At 46.3% G+C, this 21,980-nt stretch overlaps 1 protein-coding gene across 4 annotated transcripts in view; it reads right to left on the reverse strand.

Annotated features, from left to right (window-relative positions):
• Positions 1-1,304: 1,304 nt before the first annotated feature.
• The window catches only part of tbc1d23 (TBC1 domain family, member 23), a 71,961-nt gene continuing 51,285 nt past the window's right edge, over positions 1,305-21,980 (reverse strand). For 2 of the 4 annotated variants that reach the window (XM_064952680.1, XM_064952679.1), the window contains exons 11-19: positions 20,373-20,543; positions 20,128-20,170; positions 19,924-20,009; positions 18,961-19,100; positions 15,840-15,884; positions 13,540-13,628; positions 9,000-9,135; positions 7,961-8,155; positions 1,305-3,298 (exon numbers count right to left, since the gene is read on the reverse strand). In XM_064952680.1, the coding sequence (XP_064808752.1) occupies positions 3,214-3,298; positions 7,961-8,155; positions 9,000-9,135; positions 13,540-13,628; positions 15,840-15,884; positions 18,961-19,100; positions 19,924-20,009; positions 20,128-20,170; positions 20,373-20,543 (990 nt within the window). In that variant the 3' untranslated portion in view covers positions 1,305-3,213. The remainder of the gene's footprint in view (positions 3,299-7,960; positions 8,156-8,999; positions 9,136-13,539; positions 13,629-15,839; positions 15,885-18,960; positions 19,101-19,923; positions 20,010-20,127; positions 20,171-20,372; positions 20,544-21,980) is intronic. The other 2 variants (XM_064952681.1, XM_064952682.1) reach the window with 1 other exon arrangement.

Below are 21,980 nucleotides of genomic sequence, written 5' to 3' on the forward strand. Positions count from 1 at the left end.
GTTCTGAATGCCAAGCGTCACGTCTGGAGGAAACCTGGCACCATCCCTACGGTAAAGCATGGTGGTGGCAGCACTTGAATCTGATCAAACATCTCTGGAGAGACCTGAAAGTAGCTGTGCAGCAACGCTCCCCATCCAACCTGACAGAGCTTGAGAGGACCTGCAGAGAAGAATGGGAGAAACTCCCCAAATACAGGCGTGCCAAGCTTGTAGTGTCATACCCAAGAAGACTTGAGGCTGTATTCGCTGCCAAAGGTGCTTCAACAAAATACTGAGTAAAAGCTCTGAATACTTATGTAAATGTGTTTTCAGTTTTTTAACACTTTTTATAAATGTGCTAACATGTCTAAAAACCTGTTTTTGCTTTATTATTATCGGTATTATGTGCAGACTGATGAAGGGGAAAAACTAATCCATTTCAGAGCAATTCTGTAACTTAACAAAAGGTGGAAAAAGTCAAGGGGTCTGAATAATTTGTGCACCGTATGTCAGACAGGATGAGACCAGGGTAATGGAGGGTGTAACCCACATATGTCAGACAGGATGAGACCAGGGTAATGGAGGGTGTAACCCACATATATCAGACAGGATGAGACCAGGGTAATGGAGGGTGTAACCCACATGTCAGACAGGATGAGACCAGGGTAATGGAGGGTGTAACCCATATATCAGACAAGATGAGACCAGGGTAATGGAGGGTGTAACCCATATGTCAGACAGGATGAGACCAGGGTAATGGAGGGTGTAACCCATATATCAGAAAGGATGAGACCAGGGTAATGGAGGGTGTAACCCATATATCAGACAGGATGAGACCAGGGTAATGGAGGGTGTAACCAAAATATATCAGACAGGATGAGACCAGGGTAATGAAGGGTGTAACCCATATATCAGACAGGATGAGACCAGGGTAATGGAGGGTGTAACTCATATGTCAGACAGGATGAGACCAGGGTAATGGAGGGTGTAACCCACATATGTCAGACAGGATGAGACCAGGGTAATGGAGGGTGTAACCCATATGTCAGACAGGATGAGACCAGGGTAATGGAGGGTGTAACCCATATATCAGACAGGATGAGACCAGGGTAATGGAGGGTGTAACCCATATATCAGACAGGATGAGACCAGGGTAATGGAGGGTGTAACCACATATGTCAGACAGGATGAGACCAGGCTAATGGAGGGTGTAACCCATATGTCAGACAGGATGAGACCAGGGTAATGGAGGGTGTAACCCATATATCAGACAGGATGAGACCAGGGTAATGGAGGGTGTAACCCATATATAAGACAGGATGAGACCAGGGTAATGGAGGGTGTAACCCATATATCAGACAGGATGAGACCAGGGTAATGGAGGGTGTAACCCATATATCAGACAGGATGAGACCAGGGTAATGGAGGGTGTAACCCATATATCAGACAGGATGAGACCAGGGTAATGGAGGGTGTAACTCATATGTCAGACAGGATGAGACCAGGGTAATGGAGGGTGTAACTCATATGTCAGACAGGATGAGACCAGGGTAATGGAGGGTGTAACCCACATATGTCAGACAGGATGAGACCAGGGTAATGGAGGGTGTAACCCACATATGTCAGACAGGATGAGACCAGGGTAATGGAGGGTGTAACCCACATATGTCAGACAGGATGAGACCAGGGTAATGGAGGGTGTAACCCATATGTCAGACAGGATGAGACCAGGGTAATGGAGGGTGTAACCCATATATCAGACAGGATGAGACCAGGGTAATGGAGGGTGTAACCCATATATCAGACAGGATGAGACCAGGGTAATGGAGGGTGTAACCCACATATCAGACAGCATGAGACCAGGGTAATGGAGGGTGTAACCCATATATCAGACAGGATGAGACCAGGGTAATGGAGGGTGTAACCCATATATCAGACAGGATGAGACCAGGGTAATGGAGGGTGTAACCCATATGTCAGACAGGATGAGACCAGGGTAATGGAGGGTGTAACCCACATATGTCAGACAGGATGAGACCAGGGTAATGGAGGGTGTAACCCATATATCAGACAGGATGAGACCAGGGTAATGGAGGGTGTAACCCACATATATCAGACAGGATGAGACCAGGGTAATGGAGGGTGTAACCCACATATGTCAGACAGGATGAGACCAGGGTAATGGAGGGTGTAACCCACATATGTCAGACAGGATGAGACCAGGGTAATGGAGGGTGTAACCCACATATATCAGACAGGATGAGACCAGGGTAATGGAGGGTGTAACCCATATATCAGACAGGATGAGACCAGGGTAATGGAGGGTGTAACCCACATATATCAGACAGGATGGGACCAGGGTAATGGAGGGTGTAACCCACATATATCAGACAGGATGGGACCAGGGTAATGGAGGGTGTAACCCACATATATCAGACAGGATGAGACCAGGGTAATGGAGAGTGTAACCCACATATGTCAGACAGGATGAGACCAGGGTAATGGAGGGTGTAACCCATATATCAGACAGGATGAGACCAGGGTAATGGAGGGTGTAACCCACATATGTCAGACAGGATGAGACCAGGGTAATGGAGGGTGTAAACCATATATCAGACAGGATGAGACCAGGGTAATGGAGGGTGTAACCCATACGTCAGACAGGATGAGGAGACCAGGGTAATGGAGGGTGTAACCCATATATGTCAGACAGGATGAGACCAGGGTAATGGAGGGTGTAACCCATATATCAGACAGGATGAGACCAGGGTAATGGAGGGTGTAACCCATATATCAGACAGGATGAGACCAGGGTGGTGAATAGGGAGCAACAGTCTCAGGATGCCTCCCAGACAGGACCCTATTCCCTATATAGTGCACTACTTTAGACCAGAGCCTTATTCCCTATATAGTGCACTACTTTTTACCAAGCCCGATAGGACTATATATTGAATAGGGTGCCGTTTGGGACTCAACCAGTCAGTCAATCATTCTCTCAGGTCCTCAGCAACCAGGTAGGGAGAGAGACGACACCCTCAGCCCAACAGACAGGGAGGGTTAACAGTCAACACAGGATCTGTCCAGGTCCTCGCCTGGCTGGGAAGAGGAGGAGGACAGAGAGAAAGGGAGAGAGATATCAATAGAAAGAGAGCACCCTGCCCTCAGCTGACAGACAGACAGACGTCTCCCCTCCCGGCCAGCTGGGGGGGGGCTCTCATGTATCCCTGTCTGTCTCTAGGAACTCTCCAGGGCATCCAGAACCTTCATGATCTGCTGTTTAATGGCCTTGGTGGCGTCACCCGCGTTGGGGATCAGATACCTGCAGAAAGAGAGAGAGGGACTGTTATACTGACAGAGCAGAGACTGGTACACTGACAGGGCAGAGACTGGTACACTGACAGGGCAGAGACTGGTACACTGACAGGGCAGAGACTGGTACACTGACAGCGCAGAGACTGGTACACTGACAGGGCAGAGACTGGTACACTGACAGGGCAGAGACTGGTACACTGACAGGGCAGAGACTGGTACACTGACAGGGCAGAGACTGGTACACTGACAGGGCAGAGACTGGTACACTGACAGGGCAGAGACTGGTACACTGACAGGGCAGAGACTGGTACACTGACAGCACAGAGACTGGTACACTGACAGCACAGAGACTGGTACACTGACAGCGCAGAGACTGGTACACTGACAGGGCAGAGACTGGTACACTGACAGGGCAGAGACTGGTACACTGACAGCACAGAGACTGGTACACTGACAGCACAGAGACTGGTACACTGACAGCACAGAGACTGGTACACTGACAGCACAGAGACTGGTACACTGACAGCACAGAGACTGGTACACTGATAGAAGAGAAGAACCAGTAAGGATGTAGTAAAGTTAGTCAGGCCATAACATGCACTGTGTTTTAAAGTGTTCAGGTGCACATATTAGTTTATTATTTAGTCTAGTCAGAGAGACAGCCAGTACCCGTACAGTCAGTTAGTGGAGTCTAGTAAACAGAGACAGCCAGTACCCATACAGTCAGTTAGTGGAGTCAGAGACAGCCAGTACCCGTACAGTCAGTTAGTGTAGTCTAGTAAACAGAGACAGCCAGTACCTGTACAGTCAGTTAGTTTAGTCTAGTCAGAAAGACAGCCAGTACCCCGTACAGTCAGTTAGTGTAGTCAGAGACAGCCAGTACCCGTACAGTCAGTTAGTGTAGTCTAGTCAGAAAGACAGCCAGTACCCCGTACAGTCAGTTAGTGTAGTCTAGTAAACAGAGACAGCCAGTACCCATACAGTCAGTTAGTGTAGTCTAGTAAACAGAGACAGCCAGTACCCATACAGTCAGTTAGTGTAGTCTAGTAAACAGAGACAGCCAGTACCCAAACAGTCAGTTAGTGTAGCCTAGTCAGAGAGACAGCCAGTACCCCGTAGTCAGTTAGTGTAGTCTAGTCAGAGAGACAGCCAGTACCCCGTACAGTCAGTTAGTGTAGTCTAGTAAACAGAGACAGCCAGTACCCATACAGTCAGTTAGTTTAGTCTAGTAAACAGAGACATCCAGTACCTGTACAGTCAGTTAGTTTAGTCTAGTAAACAGAGACAGCCAGTACCCATACAGTCAGTTAGTGGAGTCAGAGACAGCCAGTACCCGTACAGTCAGTTAGTGTAGTCTAGTAAACAGAGACAGCCAGTACCCAAACAGTCAGTTAGTGTAGCCTAGTCAGAGAGACAGCCAGTACCCCGTAGTCAGTTAGTGTAGTCTAGTCAGAGAGACAGCCAGTATCCCGTACAGTCAGTTAGTGTAGTCTAGTAAACAGAGACAGCCAGGACCCATACAGTCAGTTAGTGTAGTCTAGTAAACAGAGACAGCCAGTACCCATACAGTCAGTTAGTGTAGTCTAGTAAACAGAGACAGCCAGTACCCAAACAGTCAGTTAGTGTAGCCTAGTCAGAGAGACAGCCAGTACCCCGTAGTCAGTTAGTGTAGTCTAGTAAACAGAGACAGCCAGTACCCGTACAGTCAGTTAGTGTAGTCTAGTAAACAGAGACAGCCAGTACCTGTACAGTCAGTTAGTTTAGTCTAGTCAGAAAGACAGCCAGTACCCCGTACAGTCAGTTAGTGTAGTCAGAGACAGCCAGTACCCGTACAGTCAGTTAGTGTAGTCTAGTCAGAAAGACAGCCAGTACCCCGTACAGTCAGTTAGTGTAGTCTAGTAAACAGAGACAGCCAGTACCCATACAGTCAGTTAGTGTAGTCTAGTAAACAGAGACAGCCAGTACCCATACAGTCAGTTAGTGTAGTCTAGTAAACAGAGACAGCCAGTACCCAAACAGTCAGTTAGTGTAGCCTAGTCAGAGAGACAGCCAGTACCCCGTAGTCAGTTAGTGTAGTCTAGTCAGAGAGACAGCCAGTACCCCGTACAGTCAGTTAGTGTAGTCTAGTAAACAGAGACAGCCAGTACCCATACAGTCAGTTAGTTTAGTCTAGTAAACAGAGACATCCAGTACCTGTACAGTCAGTTAGTTTAGTCTAGTAAACAGAGACAGCCAGTACCCATACAGTCAGTTAGTGGAGTCAGAGACAGCCAGTACCCGTACAGTCAGTTAGTGTAGCCTAGTCAGAGAGACAGCCAGTACCCCGTAGTCAGTTAGTGTAGTCTAGTCAGAGAGACAGCCAGTATCCCGTACAGTCAGTTAGTGTAGTCTAGTAAACAGAGACAGCCAGTACCCAAACAGTCAGTTAGTGTAGCCTAGTCAGAGAGACAGCCAGTACCCCGTAGTCAGTTAGTGTAGTCTAGTCAGAGAGACAGCCAGTATCCCGTACAGTCAGTTAGTGTAGTCTAGTAAACAGAGACAGCCAGGACCCATACAGTCAGTTAGTGTAGTCTAGTAAACAGAGACAGCCAGTACCCATACAGTCAGTTAGTGTAGTCTAGTAAACAGAGACAGCCAGTACCCAAACAGTCAGTTAGTGTAGCCTAGTCAGAGAGACAGCCAGTACCCCGTAGTCAGTTAGTGTAGTCTAGTAAACAGAGACAGCCAGTACCCATACAGTCAGTTAGTGTAGTCTAGTAAACAGAGACAGCCAGTACCCAAACAGTCAGTTAGTGTAGTCTAGTCAGAGAGACAGCCAGTACCCATACAGTCAGTTAGTGTAGTCTAGTAAACAGAGACAGCCAGTACCTGTACAGTCAGTTAGTTTAGTCAGAGACAGCCAGTACCCGTACAGTCAGCTAGTGTAGTCTAGTCAGAGAGACAGCCAGTGCCCCGTACAGTCAGTTAGTGTAGTCTAGTAAACAGAGACAGCCAGTACCCGTACAGTCAGTTAGTGTAGTCTACTAAACAGAGACAGCCAGTACCCGTACAGTCAGTTAGTGTAGTCTAGTCAGAGAGACAGCCAGTACCCCGTACAGTCAGTTAGTGTAGTCTAGTAAACAGAGACAGCCAGTTCCCATACAGTCAGTTAGTGTAGTCTAGTAAACAGAGACAGCCAGTACCTGTACAGTCAGTTAGTTTAGTCTCGTAAACAGAGACAGCCAGTACCCATACAGTCAGTTAGTGTAGTCAGAGACAGCCAGTACCCGTACAGTCAGTTAGTGTAGTCTAGTCAGAGAGACAGCCAGTACCCCGTACAGTCAGTTAGTGTAGTCTAGTAAACAGAGACAGCCAGTACCCGTACAGTCAGTTAGTGGAGTCAGAGACAGCCAGTACCCATACAGTCAGTTAGTGTAGTCAGAGACAGCCAGTACCCGTACAGTCAGTTAGTGTAGTCTAGTCAGAGAGACAGCCAGTACCCCGTACAGTCAGTTAGTGTAGTCTAGTAAACAGAGACAGCCAGTTCCCATACAGTCAGTTAGTGTAGTCTAGTAAACAGAGACAGCCAGTACCCATACAGTCAGTTAGTGTAGTCTAGTAAACAGAGACAGCCAGTACCCATACAGTCAGTTAGTGGAGTCAGAGACAGCCAGTACCCGTACAGTCAGTTAGTGTAGTCTAGTAAACAGAGACAGCCAGTACCTGTACAGTCAGTTAGTGTAGTCAGAGACAGCCAGTACCCGTACAGTCAGCTAGTGTAGTCTAGTCAGAGAGACAGCCAGTGCCCCGTACAGTCAGTTAGTGTAGTCTAGTAAACAGAGACAGCCAGTACCCGTACAGTCAGTTAGTGTAGTCTAGTAAACAGAGACAGCCAGTACCCGTACAGTCAGTTAGTGTAGTCTAGTCAGAGAGACAGCCAGTACCCCGTACAGTCAGTTAGTGTAGTCTAGTAAACAGAGACAGCCAGTTCCCATACAGTCAGTTAGTGTAGTCTAGTAAACAGAGACAGCCAGTACCTGTACAGTCAGTTAGTTTAGTCTCGTAAACAGAGACAGCCAGTACCCATACAGTCAGTTAGTGTAGTCAGAGACAGCCAGTACCCGTACAGTCAGTTAGTGTAGTCTAGTCAGAGAGACAGCCAGTACCCCGTACAGTCAGTTAGTGTAGTCTAGTAAACAGAGACAGCCAGTACCCATACAGTCAGTTAGTGTAGTCTAGTAAACAGAGACAGCCAGTACCCATACAGTCAGTTAGTGTAGTCTAGTAAACAGAGACAGCCAGTACCCATACAGTCAGTTAGTGTAGTCTAGTAAACAGAGACAGCCAGTACCCGTACAGTCAGTTAGTGTAGTCTAGTAAACAGAGACAGCCAGTACCCCGTACAGTCAGTTAGTGTAGTCTAGTAAACAGAGACAGCCAGTACCCCGTACAGTCAGTTAGTGTAGTCTAGTAAACAGAGACAGCCAGTACCTGTACAGTCAGTTAGTGTAGTCAGAGACAGCCAGTACCCGTACAGTCAGTTAGTGTAGTCTAGTCAGAGAGACAGCCAGTACCCCGTACAGTCAGTTAGTGTAGTCTAGTAAACAGAGACAGCCAGTACCTGTACAGTCAGTTAGTGTAGTCTAGTAAACAGAGACAGCCAGTACCCGTACAGTCAGTTAGTCAATACCTTTCCACAGCAGAGATCTCTATTCCAGCAGTGTTGCTGTTGCCGAACTTGAAGGTGATGAGTTCTGGGTGTTTTTTCTTGGAGGTGATCTTGACCACGCTGTTGAGGGCCTGTCTGGACTGGATATAGGCAAAACCCTTCCTGGACGCGATCTCCCTCAGACAGTACATGTGGGTCGCTGTGATCAACAGGTGACTGGAGAAACAGGAACCACGTGACATTAGAAACAGGAACCATTAGAAACAGGAACCATTAGAAACATGCGTCTATTGTAACAGGAATCTCACCTGGGGAACATGTGTCTATTGTAACAGGAATCTCACCTGGGGAACATGCGTCTATTGTAACAGGAATCTCACCTGGGGAACATGTGTCTATTGTAACAGGAATCTCACCTGGGGAACATGTGTCTATTGTAACAGGAATCTCACCTGGGGAACATGTGTCTATTGTAACAGGAATCTCACCTGGGGTACATGTGTCTATTGTAACAGGAATCTCACCTGGGGAACGTGTCTATTGTAACAGGAATCTCACCTGGGGAACATGTGTCTATTGTAACAGGAATCTCACCTGGGGAACGTGTCTATTGTAACAGGAATCTCACCTGGGGAACATGTGTCTATTGTAACAGGATTCTCACCTGGGGAACATGTGTCTATTGTAACAGGAATCTCACCTGGGGAACATGTGTCTATTGTAACAGGAATCTCACCTGGGGAACATGTGTCTATTGTAACAGGAATCTCACCTGGGGAACATGTGTCTATTGTAACAGGAATCTCACCTGGGGAACATGTGTCTATTGTAACAGGATTCTCACCTGGGGAACATGTGTCTATTGTAACAGGATTCTCACCTGGGGAACATGTGTCTATTGTAACAGGATTCTCACCTGGGGAACATGTGTCTATTGTAACAGGAATCTCACCTGGGGAACATGTGTCTATTGTAACAGGATTCTCACCTGGGGAACATGTGTCTATTGTAACAGGATTCTCACCTGGGGAACATGTGTCTATTGTAACAGGATTCTCACCTGGGGAACATGTGTCCGGTTTCCTTGACCTCATTACAGGGAACATGGTGCTTCACGTCTGGTTTGTTGATCCACGTCTGGATGTTTACAATCTCCTTCCTGTCATCATCCGACATGGACGAGCTGTCAATCTCATCTGAACAGCGAGACAGAGGGGGATACAGCCATAGAGATCAAACTAGATCAATAGTTTTAGTCAACTAGAGCAGGGGTTCCCAATTGAGGTGTCTGTTGAGTCGCAACCCCCCCATCAGGGTGAGCCACAAGTGGGCCCTGATTCACAGTTTGGGAACCACTGAACTAGTGGTGAGTAGGGCTGTGGCGGTAATGACATTTAATCAGCCGGTGATTGTCAAGCAAATAACTGCTGGTCTCAAGGTAAATTGACCATTAATTAACATTCACATTTAGCATCTGCTGTCTTCCACACACAGCCTACAAGCCACTGACCTTCTGTGGAATTATTTTATATTATGAAGAATACATTTGAACATTCAAGTGCATTCAGAAAGTATTCAGACCTCTTGACTTGTTCCACATTTTGTTATATTGTTATATTGTTATATTTTGTTATACCATTGCGACCTGTACGCTCTCGTTGGCTGGCCCTCGCTTCATACTCGTCGCCAAACCCACTGGCTCTATGTCATCTACAAGACCCTGCTAGGTAAAGTCCCCCCTTATCTCAGCTCGCTGGTCACCATAGCATCTCCCACCTGTAGCACACGCTCCAGCAGGTATATCTCTCTGGTCACCCCCAAAACCAATTCTTTCTTTGGCCACCTCTCCTTCCAGTTCTCTGCTGCCAATGACTGGAACGAACTACAAAAATATCTGAAACTGGAAACACTTATCTCCCTCACTAGCTTTAAGCACCAACTGTCAGAGCAGCTCACAGATTACTGCACCTGTACATAGCCCACCTATATTTTAGCCCAAACAACTACCTCTTGCCCTACTGTATTTAATTTTATTTATTTATTTTGCTCCTTTGCACCCCATTATTTTTATTTCTACTTTGCACATTCTTCCATTGCAAATCTACCATTCCAGTGTTTACTTGCTATATTGTATTTACTTTGCCACCATGGCCTTTTTTTGCCTTTACCTCCCTTATCTCACCTCATTTGCTCACATCGTATATAGACTTGTTGATACTGTATTATTGACTGTATGTTTGTTTTACTCCATGTGTAACTCTGTGTCGTTGTATGTGTCAAACTGCTTTGCTTTATCTTGGCCAGGTCGCAATTGTAAATGAGAACTTGTTCTCAACTTGCCTACCTGGTTAAATAAAGGTAAAAATAAATAAAAATAAATATATGTTACAGCCTTATTCTAAAATGGATGAAAAAAAAAATCCTCATCAACCTACACACAATTCCCCATAATGACATCACAATACCTCATAATGACAATGCGAGACATTTTTGCAAATGTATAAAAAAAAAACAGAAACGTCTTATTTACATAAGTATTCAGACCCTGTCTATATAAGGTATATAAGGCTGTAACGTCACAAAATGTGGAAAAAGTCAAGTGTCTGAATACTTTCCGAATGCACTGTAGCTGAATAAAATAAAAATGATATTTTCTCCAAAGGATTTGAGGGAGTGTGCACATGCTGCTATTCTGTGTTGAGCGGTTAATAAAGGAACTGGTCCTCCTATATGCTTCACTTACAGTTATTTATGTAACTTTAGTTGTGATACAAAGGCTGAATGGTATTTTATTAGGGTCCCCATTAGCTGTTGAGACTCTGATGATTTGACAAAGGTCTTATGAAAGGCATGAGCTCTGTATTGTTTATTGTGCAGGCTGTACACACGTCATCAGTCTCTCATTCACAATTTGACAAGCACTTGCCTCAAATGATCCGCCTGCATTCCCTTTGTGTGGCCCTAATGCCCCCTAAAACAAATCCATGCCTTTTGCGGCTCGTGGCCGTTTTTCCCTTGGGCTGAATATAATCATTATAATTCCCCTCTCCGGGCTGCAAACTTCAAAGCACGTCTCACTCAAATGGCTCTCCCATACGAGGGTCTTTCTCACAGGCTACAAGTGAAGACAGATACGTCGGGGATGCAACCACGCTCATCCTCATAATTGAAGATATTGGAAGAAATGTCCACATTTACTATGTCAGCCAACAAGATGAGTAGGCATAACGAACAGCAAAAGTACTAGCCTCTGTAAATCTACTATCCCCCATAGTACAACAGTTGACAATGCACACATGGTAGTAGGCTATAAGTGTGAATGTTCCATTAGCGGGGAAAAAAACATTCAAAAATAGCCACAAATGCGTTTATGCATGTAATGCTTTTATTGTAAAAGATGCATTTTTATGGTGAACATTTTCTTCCCGAAACTTGAAACTCACGCACTGCTATGTATGCCAGTTAGGCTCTACACCCCTTGTAAAGCGGATTAACATGCTTCATTTTAAAATAAGTTATTTGGCCACTTTAGTTGTGATAGTAACCTTATCAAAACATATAGGCCTGTGGGCATGAGGTGTGCAACTATGATTTGGAAATGTCACAAAAAAAAGCACACAAGCTGGAATAATAGTAGAGAGAATGATTTGTTTCAGCTTTCATTTCTTTCAACACATTCCCAGTGGGTCAGAAGTTTAGATACCAAATACTAATTGAGTGTAGCATTGCCTTTAAATTGTTTAACTTGGGTCAAACATTTAAGGTAGCCTTCCACAAGCTTTCCACAATAAGTTGGGTGAATGTTGTCCCATTGCTCCTGACAGGGCTGGTGTAACTGAGTCAGGTTTGTAGGCCTCCTTGCTCGCACACGCTTTTCAGTTCTGCCAACACATTTTCTATAGGATTGAGGTCAGGGCTTTGTGATGGCCACACCAATACCTTGACTTTGTTGTTATTAAGCCATTTTGACGGCTGCGTGTTCCCATGGTGTTTATACTTGCGTACTATTGTTTGTACAGATGTTTGGAAATTGCTCCCAAGGATGAACCAGACTTGTGAAGGTCTACAATTGTTTTCCTGCGGTCTTGGCTGATTTCTTTTTATTTTCCCATGATGTCAAGCAAAGATGCACTGAGTTTGAAGGTAGGCCTTGAAATACATCCACAGGTACACCTCCAATTGACTCAAATGATGTCAATTAGCCCATCAGAAGCTTCTAAAGCCATGACATCATCTTCTGGAATTGTCCAAGCTGTTTACAGGCACAGTCAACTTAGTGTATGTAAACTTCTGACCCACTGGAATTGTCACACAGTGAGTTCGGTCTGTAAACAATTGTTGTAAAAATGACTTGTGTCATGCACAATGTAGATGTCCTAACCGACTTGCCAAAACTATAGTTTGTTAACAAGAAATGTCCGACTTCAACTGTACTAAATAATATATGTGTGAAATTAGTTTTGATTTAGAATGGACCATTGTGATGCAGCTGTCGGAACAGGGGCAGGGGAAAAAAATATGTCATCTATGCACTGAAATAGCGAATGGAGGACGCTTTTTTTTTTTTTTTTGCATGTCAGATAGGTAGGCTATACTCCTGTTGTAAAGAGAAGCTATACTTCTGTTGTAAAGAGAAGCAATGTGATTAATATTAGCAAAGTTGAGAAATAAATACAGACTATAGAAAGCTGATGTGATCCTCCTCTTTTTAATAGAGGCCATCACTCTGTTTTCTCACACAATTGCATAGCCCATAGAAATTTTGTGCAACATGAGCTCATGGGCTCTCATGAAATGCTGGATTAGATTTTCGAATACATTTGCATTGATGAGCCCTGGAGAAGCTTAATTACCGTGACTAAATGGTCACGTAGAATTTGACTGCCATCATGACGCGTGACCGCCGGTGTGGCGGCAATATGGTCACCGTAACAGCCCTATTGGTGAGTCAGGTCTATAGGTGGAGAGGAGAACTAGTCTGAAGGGACGACTGATTGGGGTTACAGGGTTGTAGCAGTATTGTATAATTGATTGTAGCATTGTAGTATTGATTGTAATACTATAGTATTGTAGTAGTATTTAAGTATTATAGCAATACTGCGGTAATATTGATTGGGGCAGTGTAGTATTGTAGTAGTATTAATTGTAGTACTGTATTACTATTGTAGTAGTATTGATTGTAGAAGTAGTACTGTAGTAGTATTGATTGTAGTAGTATAGTATTAATTGTAGTACTGTATTTTTAATGTAGTAGTATTGAGGTAGTGTAGTATTGTAGTAGTATTAATTGTAGTACTGTATTACTGATGTATTACTAATATAGTAGTGTAGACTAGAGTAGTAGTATTGATTGTCGCAGTATAGTATTGTAGTAGTATTAACTGTAGTTATGTATTAGTAATGTAGTATTAATAAAGTAGTATTGATTGAGGTAGTGTAGTATTGTAGTGGTATTAATTGTAGTAAGGTATTACTAATGTATTACTAATGTAGTAATATTGATTGTAGTACTGTAGTACTATTGATTGTAGTAGTATAGTAGTATTGATTGTTGTAGTAGTAGTAGTAGTAGTATTGTAGATGTATTTCACAATAGTTACCTGTATCATACTCTTCCTCATCACCGATGCTGAACACTGGCTTCACACCTCTGTAAGGTTTTCCAACCCGGTCACTACTGCTCACATGTCTGTTTTATAGAAGAGACAAACATGTCAGAGGGTTGTTCTTCTGCCCCCCTACATGAAGCACGAACAGCCACACGCATGGCCCATCTGGGATTAGTCAGGCAGCTATGTTACTATTAGAGGAATAAGAAACCAGTTAAAGCCATCTGGGATTAGTCAGGCAGCTATGTTACTATTAGAGGAATAAGAAACCAGTTAAAGCCATCTGGGATTAGTCAGGCAGCTATGTTACTATTAGAGGAATAAGAAACCAGTTAAAGCCATCTGGGATTAGTCAGGCAGCTATGTTACTATTAGAGGAATAAGAAACCAGTTAAAGCCATCTGGGATTAGTCAGGCAGCTATGTTACTATTAGAGGAATAAGAAGCAGTTAAAGCCATCTGGGATTAGTCAGGCAGCTATGTTACTATTAGAGGAATAAGAAACCAGTTAAAGCCATCTGGGATTAGTCAGGCAGCTATGTTACTATTAGAGGAATAAGAAACCAGTTAAAGCCATCTGGGATTAGTCAGGCAGCTATGTTACTATTAGAGGAATAAGAAGCAGTTAAAGCCATCTGGGATTAGTCAGGCAGCTATGTTACTATTAGAGGAATAAGAAACCAGTTAAAGCCATCTGGGATTAGTCAGGCAGCTATGTTACTATTAGAGGAATAAGAAACCAGTTAAAGCCATCTGGGATTAGTCAGGCAGCTATGTTACTATTAGAGGAATAAGAAACCAGTTAAAGCCATCTGGGATTAGTCAGGCAGCTATGTTACTATTAGAGGAATAAGAAACCAGTTAAAGCCATCTGGGATTAGTCAGGCAGCTATGTTACTATTAGAGGAATAAGAAACCAGTTAAAGCCATCTGGGATTAGTCAGGCAGCTATGTTACTATTAGAGGAATAAGAAACCAGTTAAAGCCATCTGGGATTAGTCAGGCAGCTATGTTACTATTAGAGGAATAAGAAACCAGTTAAAGCCATCTGGGATTAGTCAGGCAGCTATGTTACTATTAGAGGAATAAGAAACCAGTTAAAGCCATCTGGGATTAGTCAGGCAGCTATGTTACTATTAGAGGAATAAGAAACCAGTTAAAGCCATCTGGGATTAGTCAGGCAGCTATGTTACTATTAGAGGAATAAGAAACCAGTTAAAGCCATCTGGGATTAGTCAGGCAGCTATGTTACTATTAGAGGAATAAGAAACCAGTTAAAGCCATCTGGGATTAGTCAGGCAGCTATGTTACTATTAGAGGAATAAGAAACCAGTTAAAGCCATCTGGGATTAGTCAGGCAGCTATGTTACTATTAGAGGAATAAGAAACCAGTTAAAGCAGTGGTTCTACAATTACAGCGTAATTTATTAGTGGTGATATTCAGGGCAATAGAGGCACATACAGTAGATATACAGCCACAGCATCCGGCTCTCACCCTGGAGAACAGTGAACCACACAGCCCCGGCTATCACCTTGGAGAACAGTGAACCACACAGCCCCGGCTATCACCTTGGAGAACAGTGAACCACACAGCCCCGGCTCTCACCTTGGAAAACAGTGAACCACACAGCCCCGGCTCTCACCTTGGAGAACAGTGAACCACACAGCCCCGGCTATCACCTTGGAGAACAGTGAACCACACAACCCCGGCTATCACCTTGGAAAACAGTGAACCACACAACCCCGGCTATCACCTTGGAAAACAGTGAACCACACAACCCCGGCTATCACCTTGGAGAACAGTGAACTACACAGCCCCGGCTATCACCTTGGAGAACAGTGAACCACACAACCCCGGCTATCACCTTGGCGAACAGTGAAATAGTATCACACACTTAAAGTGAATGTCCACGCAAACAGTGGCGAGGCAAAGATCCAAGGACCACTGCAGACAACTCATATAGTTAGACGAGAAAAAGCAACAACAGACAGTGACCTACAGACAGTGACATAGCGACTTTAACAGGTGACACAGAGCATAGCGACTATAACAGGTGACAGAGTGATCAGTGAGCAGTACTTCATCCAGGAGCCAGAATGTGGACTGGAGACATGGTGTGAGTAAGGGACGGGAGCAGTATGTTAGGGGGGGATGCGTTAGTGTGGTCGTGGTACAGCTCTCGGCTCCATAACAAGTGCCCTCTGGTCCCCGGGGCAATAAGTAGGCTGCGAGAGACAGAGCAAGAATGAGATGGGCCACAGAGGCCATCATGCTGCTGGGAGAGTCTTACCGGTCAGGGACCCCCTTCTCTGGCCAGGGGAGAGTGAAAGACATTCTAGCATGGAATACACAAGGCACAATGATGAAGGGTTAAATTTATGCACGAGATGAGGGGTCAACTAAAGCACGGCAAAGAGGGGTTCAACTAAGGCACGGCGAAGAGGGGTTCAACTAAGGCACGGCGAAGAGGGGTTCAACTAAGGCACGGCGAAGAGGAGTTCAACTAAGGCACGGCGAAGAGGGGTCAACTAAGGCACGGCGAAGAGGGGTCAACTAAGGCACGGCGAAGAGGGGTCAACTAAGGCACGGCGAAGAGGGGTCAACTAAGGCACGGCGAAGAGGGGTCAACTAAGGCACGGCGAAGAGGGGTCAACTAAGGCACGGCGAAGAGGGGTCAACTAAGGCACGGCGAAGAGGGGTCAACTAAGGCACGGCGAAGAGGGGTCAACTAAGGCACGGCGAAGAGGGGTCAACTAAGGCACGGCGAAGAGGGGTTCAACTAAGGCACGGCGAAGAGGGGTTCAACTAAGGCACGGCGAAGAGGGGTCAACTAAGGCACGGCGAAGAGGGGTCAACTAAGGCACGGCGAAGAGGGGTCAACTAAGGCACGGCGAAGAGGGGTCAACTAAGGCACGGCGAAGAGGGGTTCAACTAAGGCACGGCGAAGAGGGGTTCAACTAAGGCACGGCGAAGAGGGGTCAACTAAGGCACGGCGAAGAGGGGTCAACTAAGGCACGGCGAAGAGGGGTCAACTAAGGCACGGCGAAGAGGGGTCAACTAAGGCACGGCGAAGAGGGGTCAACTAAGGCACGGCGAAGAGGGGTCAACTAAGGCACGGCGAAGAGGGGTCAACTAAGGCACGGCGAAGAGGGGTCAACTAAGGCACGGCAAAGAGGGGTCAACTAAGGCACGGCGAAGAGGGGAAGAGGGGTCAACTAAGGCACGGCGAAGAGGGGTCAACTAAGGCACGGCGAAGAGGGGTCAACTAAGGCACGGCGAAGAGGGGTCAACTAAGGCACGGCGAAGAGGGGTCAACTAAGGCACGGCGAAGAGGGGTCAACTAAGGCACGGCGAAGAGGGGTCAACTAAGGCACGGCGAAGAGGGGTCAACTAAGGCACGGCGAAGAGGGGTTCAACTAAGGCACGGCGAAGAGGGGTTCAACTAAGGCACGGCGAAGAGGGGTTCAACTAAGGCACGGCGAAGAGGGGTCAACTAAGGCACGGCGAAGAGGGGTCAACTAAGGCACGGCGTCGAGGGGTCAACTAAGGCACGGCGAAGAGGGGTCAACTAAGGCACGGCGAAGAGGGGTCAACTAAGGCACGGCGAAGAGGGGTCAACTAAGGCACGGCGAAGAGGGGTCAACTAAGGCACGGCGAAGAGGGGTTCAACTAAGGCACGGCGAAGAGGGGTTCAACTAAGGCACGGCGAAGAGGGGTTCAACTAAGGCACGGCGAAGAGGGGTCAACTAAGGCACGGCGAAGAGGGGTCAACTAAGGCACGGCGAAGAGGGGTTCAACTAAGGCACGGCGAAGAGGGGTTCAACTAAGGCACGGCGAAGAGGGGTCAACTAAGGCACGGCGAAGAGGGGTCAACTAAGGCACGGCGAAGAGGGGTCAACTAAGGCACGGCGAAGAGGGGTCAACTAAGGCACGGCGAAGAGGGGTCAACTAAGGCACGGCGAAGAGGGGTCAACTAAGGCACGGCGAAGAGGGGTCAACTAAGGCACGGCGAAGAGGGGTCAACTAAGGCACGGCGAAGAGGGGTCAACTAAGGCACGGCGAAGAGGGGTCAACTAAGGCACGGCGAAGAGGGGTCAACTAAGGCACGGCGAAGAGGGGTCAACTAAGGCACGGCGAAGAGGGGTCAACTAAGGCACGGCGAAGAGGGGTTCAACTAAGGCACGGCGAAGAGGGGTTCAACTAAGGCACGGCGAAGAGGGGTTCAACTAAGGCACGGCGAAGAGGGGTTCAACTAAGGCACGGCGAAGAGGGGTCAACTAAGGCACGGCGAAGAGGGGTTCAACTAAGGCACGGCGAAGAGGGGTCAACTAAGGCACGGCGAAGAGGGGTCAACTAAGGCACGGCGAAGAGGTGTCAACTAAGGCACGGCGAAGAGGGGTCAACTAAGGCACGGCGAAGAGGGGTTCAACTAAGGCACGGCGAAGAGGGGTTCAACTAAGGCACGGCGAAGAGGGCTTCAACTAAGGCACGGCGAAGAGGCACAGATTAATACTATTGTACTAAATTAGTAAAGGATCATTAATAATGATTTAATAACATTGAATTAGAGGAGTGGAGTCCATAATTATTCCCTGATTTGAATAATTTGTATTATTTATCTGAGAAATGAGTCCTGAACATGGAAGGATATTACCTGTCCATATTAACACAGACAGAGCTTTGAAGGACAGGATATTACCTGTCTATATTAACACAGACAGAGCATGGAAGGACAGGATATTACCTGTCTATATTAACACAGACAGAGCATGGAAGGACAGGATATTACCTGTCCATATTAACACAGAGAGAGCTTTGAAGGACAGGATATTACCTGTCTATATTAACACAGAGAGAGCTTTGAAGGACAGGATATTACCTGTCTATATTAACACAGACAGAGCTTTGAAGGACAGGATATTACCTGTCTATATTAACACAGAGAGAGCATGGAAGGACAGGATATTACCTGTCCATATTAACACAGAGAGAGCTTTGAAGGACAGGATATTACCTGTCTATATTAACACAGACAGAGCTTTGAAGGACAGGATATTACCTGTCCATATTAACACAGAGCTTTGAAGGACAGGATATTACCTGTCTATATTAACACAGAGAGAGCATGGAAGGACAGGATATTACCTGTCTATATTAACACAGAGCTTTGAAGAACAGGATATTACCTGTCTATATTAACACAGACAGAGCATGGAAGGACAGGATATTACCTGTCTATATTAACACAGACAGAGCATGGAAGGACAGGATATTACCTGTCTATATTAACACAGACAGAGCATGGAAGGACAGGATATTACCTGTCCATATTAACACAGAGAGAGCTTTGAAGGACAGGATATTACCTGTCTATATTAACACAGACAGAGCATGGAAGGACAGGATATTACCTGTCTACAGGTGTAGCCGTGTTCTCCATAAAGCTGATCATCTTCTCCTTCGCTATGACAGACTTGGACTTGAGGGCAAAGGTCATCTTGTTGACCAGAGACTTGACTCCTTTATCCCCTGTGGTGCTCAACGCCTCTCCCTGTTGTGGGGGGGGGCGAGAGAGATCATGAGCTCCTGAAATTTTCAGCATGTTTTTATCAAAAAGATAGATTGACAGTGGCTACTGAATAGCTCCAGTGTAATCCTCCCTTGACAGTGGCTATTATGACTAGCTCCAGTGTAATCCTCCCTTGATAGTGGCTACTGACTAGTTCCAGTGTAATCCTCCCTTGACAGTGGCTACTGACTAGCTCCAGTGTAATCATCCCTTGACAGTGGCTACTGACTAGCTCCAGTGTAATCCTCCCTTGATAGTGGCTACTGACTAGCTCCAGTGTAATCCTCCCTTGACAGTGGCTACTGACTAGCTCCAGTGTAATCCTCCCTTGACAGTGGCTACTGACTAGCTCCAGTGTAATCCTCCCTTGAGAGTGGCTACTATGACTTGCTCCAGTGTAATCCTCCCTTGACAGTGGCTACTATGACGAGCTCCAGTGTAATCTTCCCTTGACAGTGGCTACTGACTAGCTCCAGTGTAATCCTCCCTTGACAGTGGCTACTATGACTAGCTCCAGTGTAATCCTCCCTTGACAGTGGCTACTGACTAGCTCGTGTAATCCTCCCTTGACAGTGGCTACTGACTAGCTCCAGTGTAATTCCCCTTGACAGTGGCTACTATGACTAGCTCCAGTGTAATCCTCCCTTGACAGTGGCTACTATGTCTAGCTCCATTGTAAATCCTCCCTTGAAAGTGGCTACTATGACTAGCTCCATTGTAATCCTCCCTTGACAGTGGCTACTATGACGAGGTCCAGTGTAATCCTCCCTTGACAGTAGCTACAGACTTTCTCCAGTGAACTCACTTCAGCTGATCCAGAGGTGCTGACTATCCAGTGGACATAGTTGTCTGGTCCCTCCACATTGATGTCTGTTAGGTGCTGCTGCAGGGCTGGACAACACAACAGGATAGACACTATTTCATTTAGGTTTGCACCCATCAAGACAAAATAAGTAGGTCTATTAATTTATTGATATGAATTGTTTAAAATGTCAAGAATAACACTCACCCATAAAACCACCTTTAGCGATACTGACATATTCTTTGTTTTTCTGTGAGAGAAAACCCCTCATTAGCACTGACAGATTGGTTGAATTGTAATAAAAAATGGTTGCACTATAACAAAAAGGGTTTAATTGTAATAAAAAACAAATTGTGATTTAAAAAAGGTTGAATTGTAATAACAGGTATGCATCTAATGCCCAACAAGATGAAGGATGAATCACTGTCTATTTTGAAATACTACTCTCCTACCTGTAGGAAGTGTGCCAGCACCATGTTCATGTACATGTCCTCCTCCTCCCTCCCTGAACCCATGAAGCAGAGGTGTTCTCCACTAGCGATGGAGCCAGACTCTAGACTCTGTTTCTGGGCCTCCAGGAGGGACTTCACTGATAGGCTGAACTCTGATGGATTCTGCAGCATCTAGAGACACACAGCAACAGATGAAAGGTTAAGCGTGAATTCCAAATGGCACCCCATTCCCGATATAGTGTACACTTTTACCAGAGCACTATTCCCTATATAGTGTGCACTACTTTTGACCAGAGCCCATATAGTGCACTATATAGGGAAAGGGGTGCCATTTTGACAGAGTAAGACCACACAGAGGGTGAGCGAGAGAAAGTAAGTCCGCAGGAAGATAGCCGATAAGCCGATTTATACCCTACGGAGACGGCCGGTTTATACCCTACGGAGACGGACGGTTTATACCCTACGGAGACGGACGGTTTATACCCTACGGAGACGGACGGTTTATACCCTACGGAGACGGACGGTTTATCCCCTACGGAGACGGACGGTTTATACCCTACGGAGACGGACGGTTTATACCCTACGGAGACGGCCGGTTTATACCCTACGGAGACGGCCGGTTTATACCCTACGGAGACGGACGATTTATACCCTACGGAGACGGACGGCTTATCCCCTACGGAGACGGACGGTTTATACCCTACGGAGACGGACGGTTTATACCCTACGGAGACGGCCGGTTTATACCCTACGGAGACGGCCGGTTTATACCCTACGGAGACGGACGGTTTATACCCTACGGAGACGGACGGTTTATACCCTACGGAGACGGCCGGTTTATACCCTACGGAGACGGACGATTTATACCCTACGGAGACGGCCGGTTTATACCCTACGGAGACGGACGGTTTATACCCTACGGAGACGGCCGGTTTATACCCTACGGAGACGGCCGGTTTATACCCTACGGAGAAGCCGGTTTATACCCTACGGAGACGGACGGTTTATACCCTACGGAGAAGCCGGTTTATACCCTACGGAGACGGCCGGTTTATACCCTACGGAGACGGACGGTTTATACCCTACGGAGACGGACGGTTTATACCCTACGGAGACGGACGGTTTATACCCTACGGAGACGGACGGTTTATACCCTACGGAGACGGCCGGTTTATACCCTACGGAGACGGACGGTTTATACCCTACGGAGACGGCCGGTTTATACCCTACGGAGACGGCCGGTTTATACCCTACGGAGACGGACGGTTTATACCCTACGGAGACGGACGGTTTATCCCCTACGGAGACGGACGGTTTATACCCTACGGAGACGGCCGGTTTATACCCTACGGAGACGGACGGTTTATACCCTACGGAGACGGACGGTTTATACCCTACGGAGACGGCCGGTTTATACCCTACGGAGACGGACGGTTTATACCCTACGGAGACGGACGGTTTATACCCTACGGAGACGGCCGGTTTATACCCTACGGAGACGGACGGTTTATCCCCTACGGAGACGGACGGTTTATACCCTACGGAGACGGCCGGTTTATACCCTACGGAGAAGCCGGTTTATACCCTACGGAGACGGACGGTTTATAC

Source organism: Oncorhynchus masou, chromosome 31, assembly GCF_036934945.1.
Source record: "Oncorhynchus masou masou isolate Uvic2021 chromosome 31, UVic_Omas_1.1, whole genome shotgun sequence".
In the NCBI taxonomy this organism is placed as follows: domain Eukaryota; kingdom Metazoa; phylum Chordata; class Actinopteri; order Salmoniformes; family Salmonidae; genus Oncorhynchus; species Oncorhynchus masou.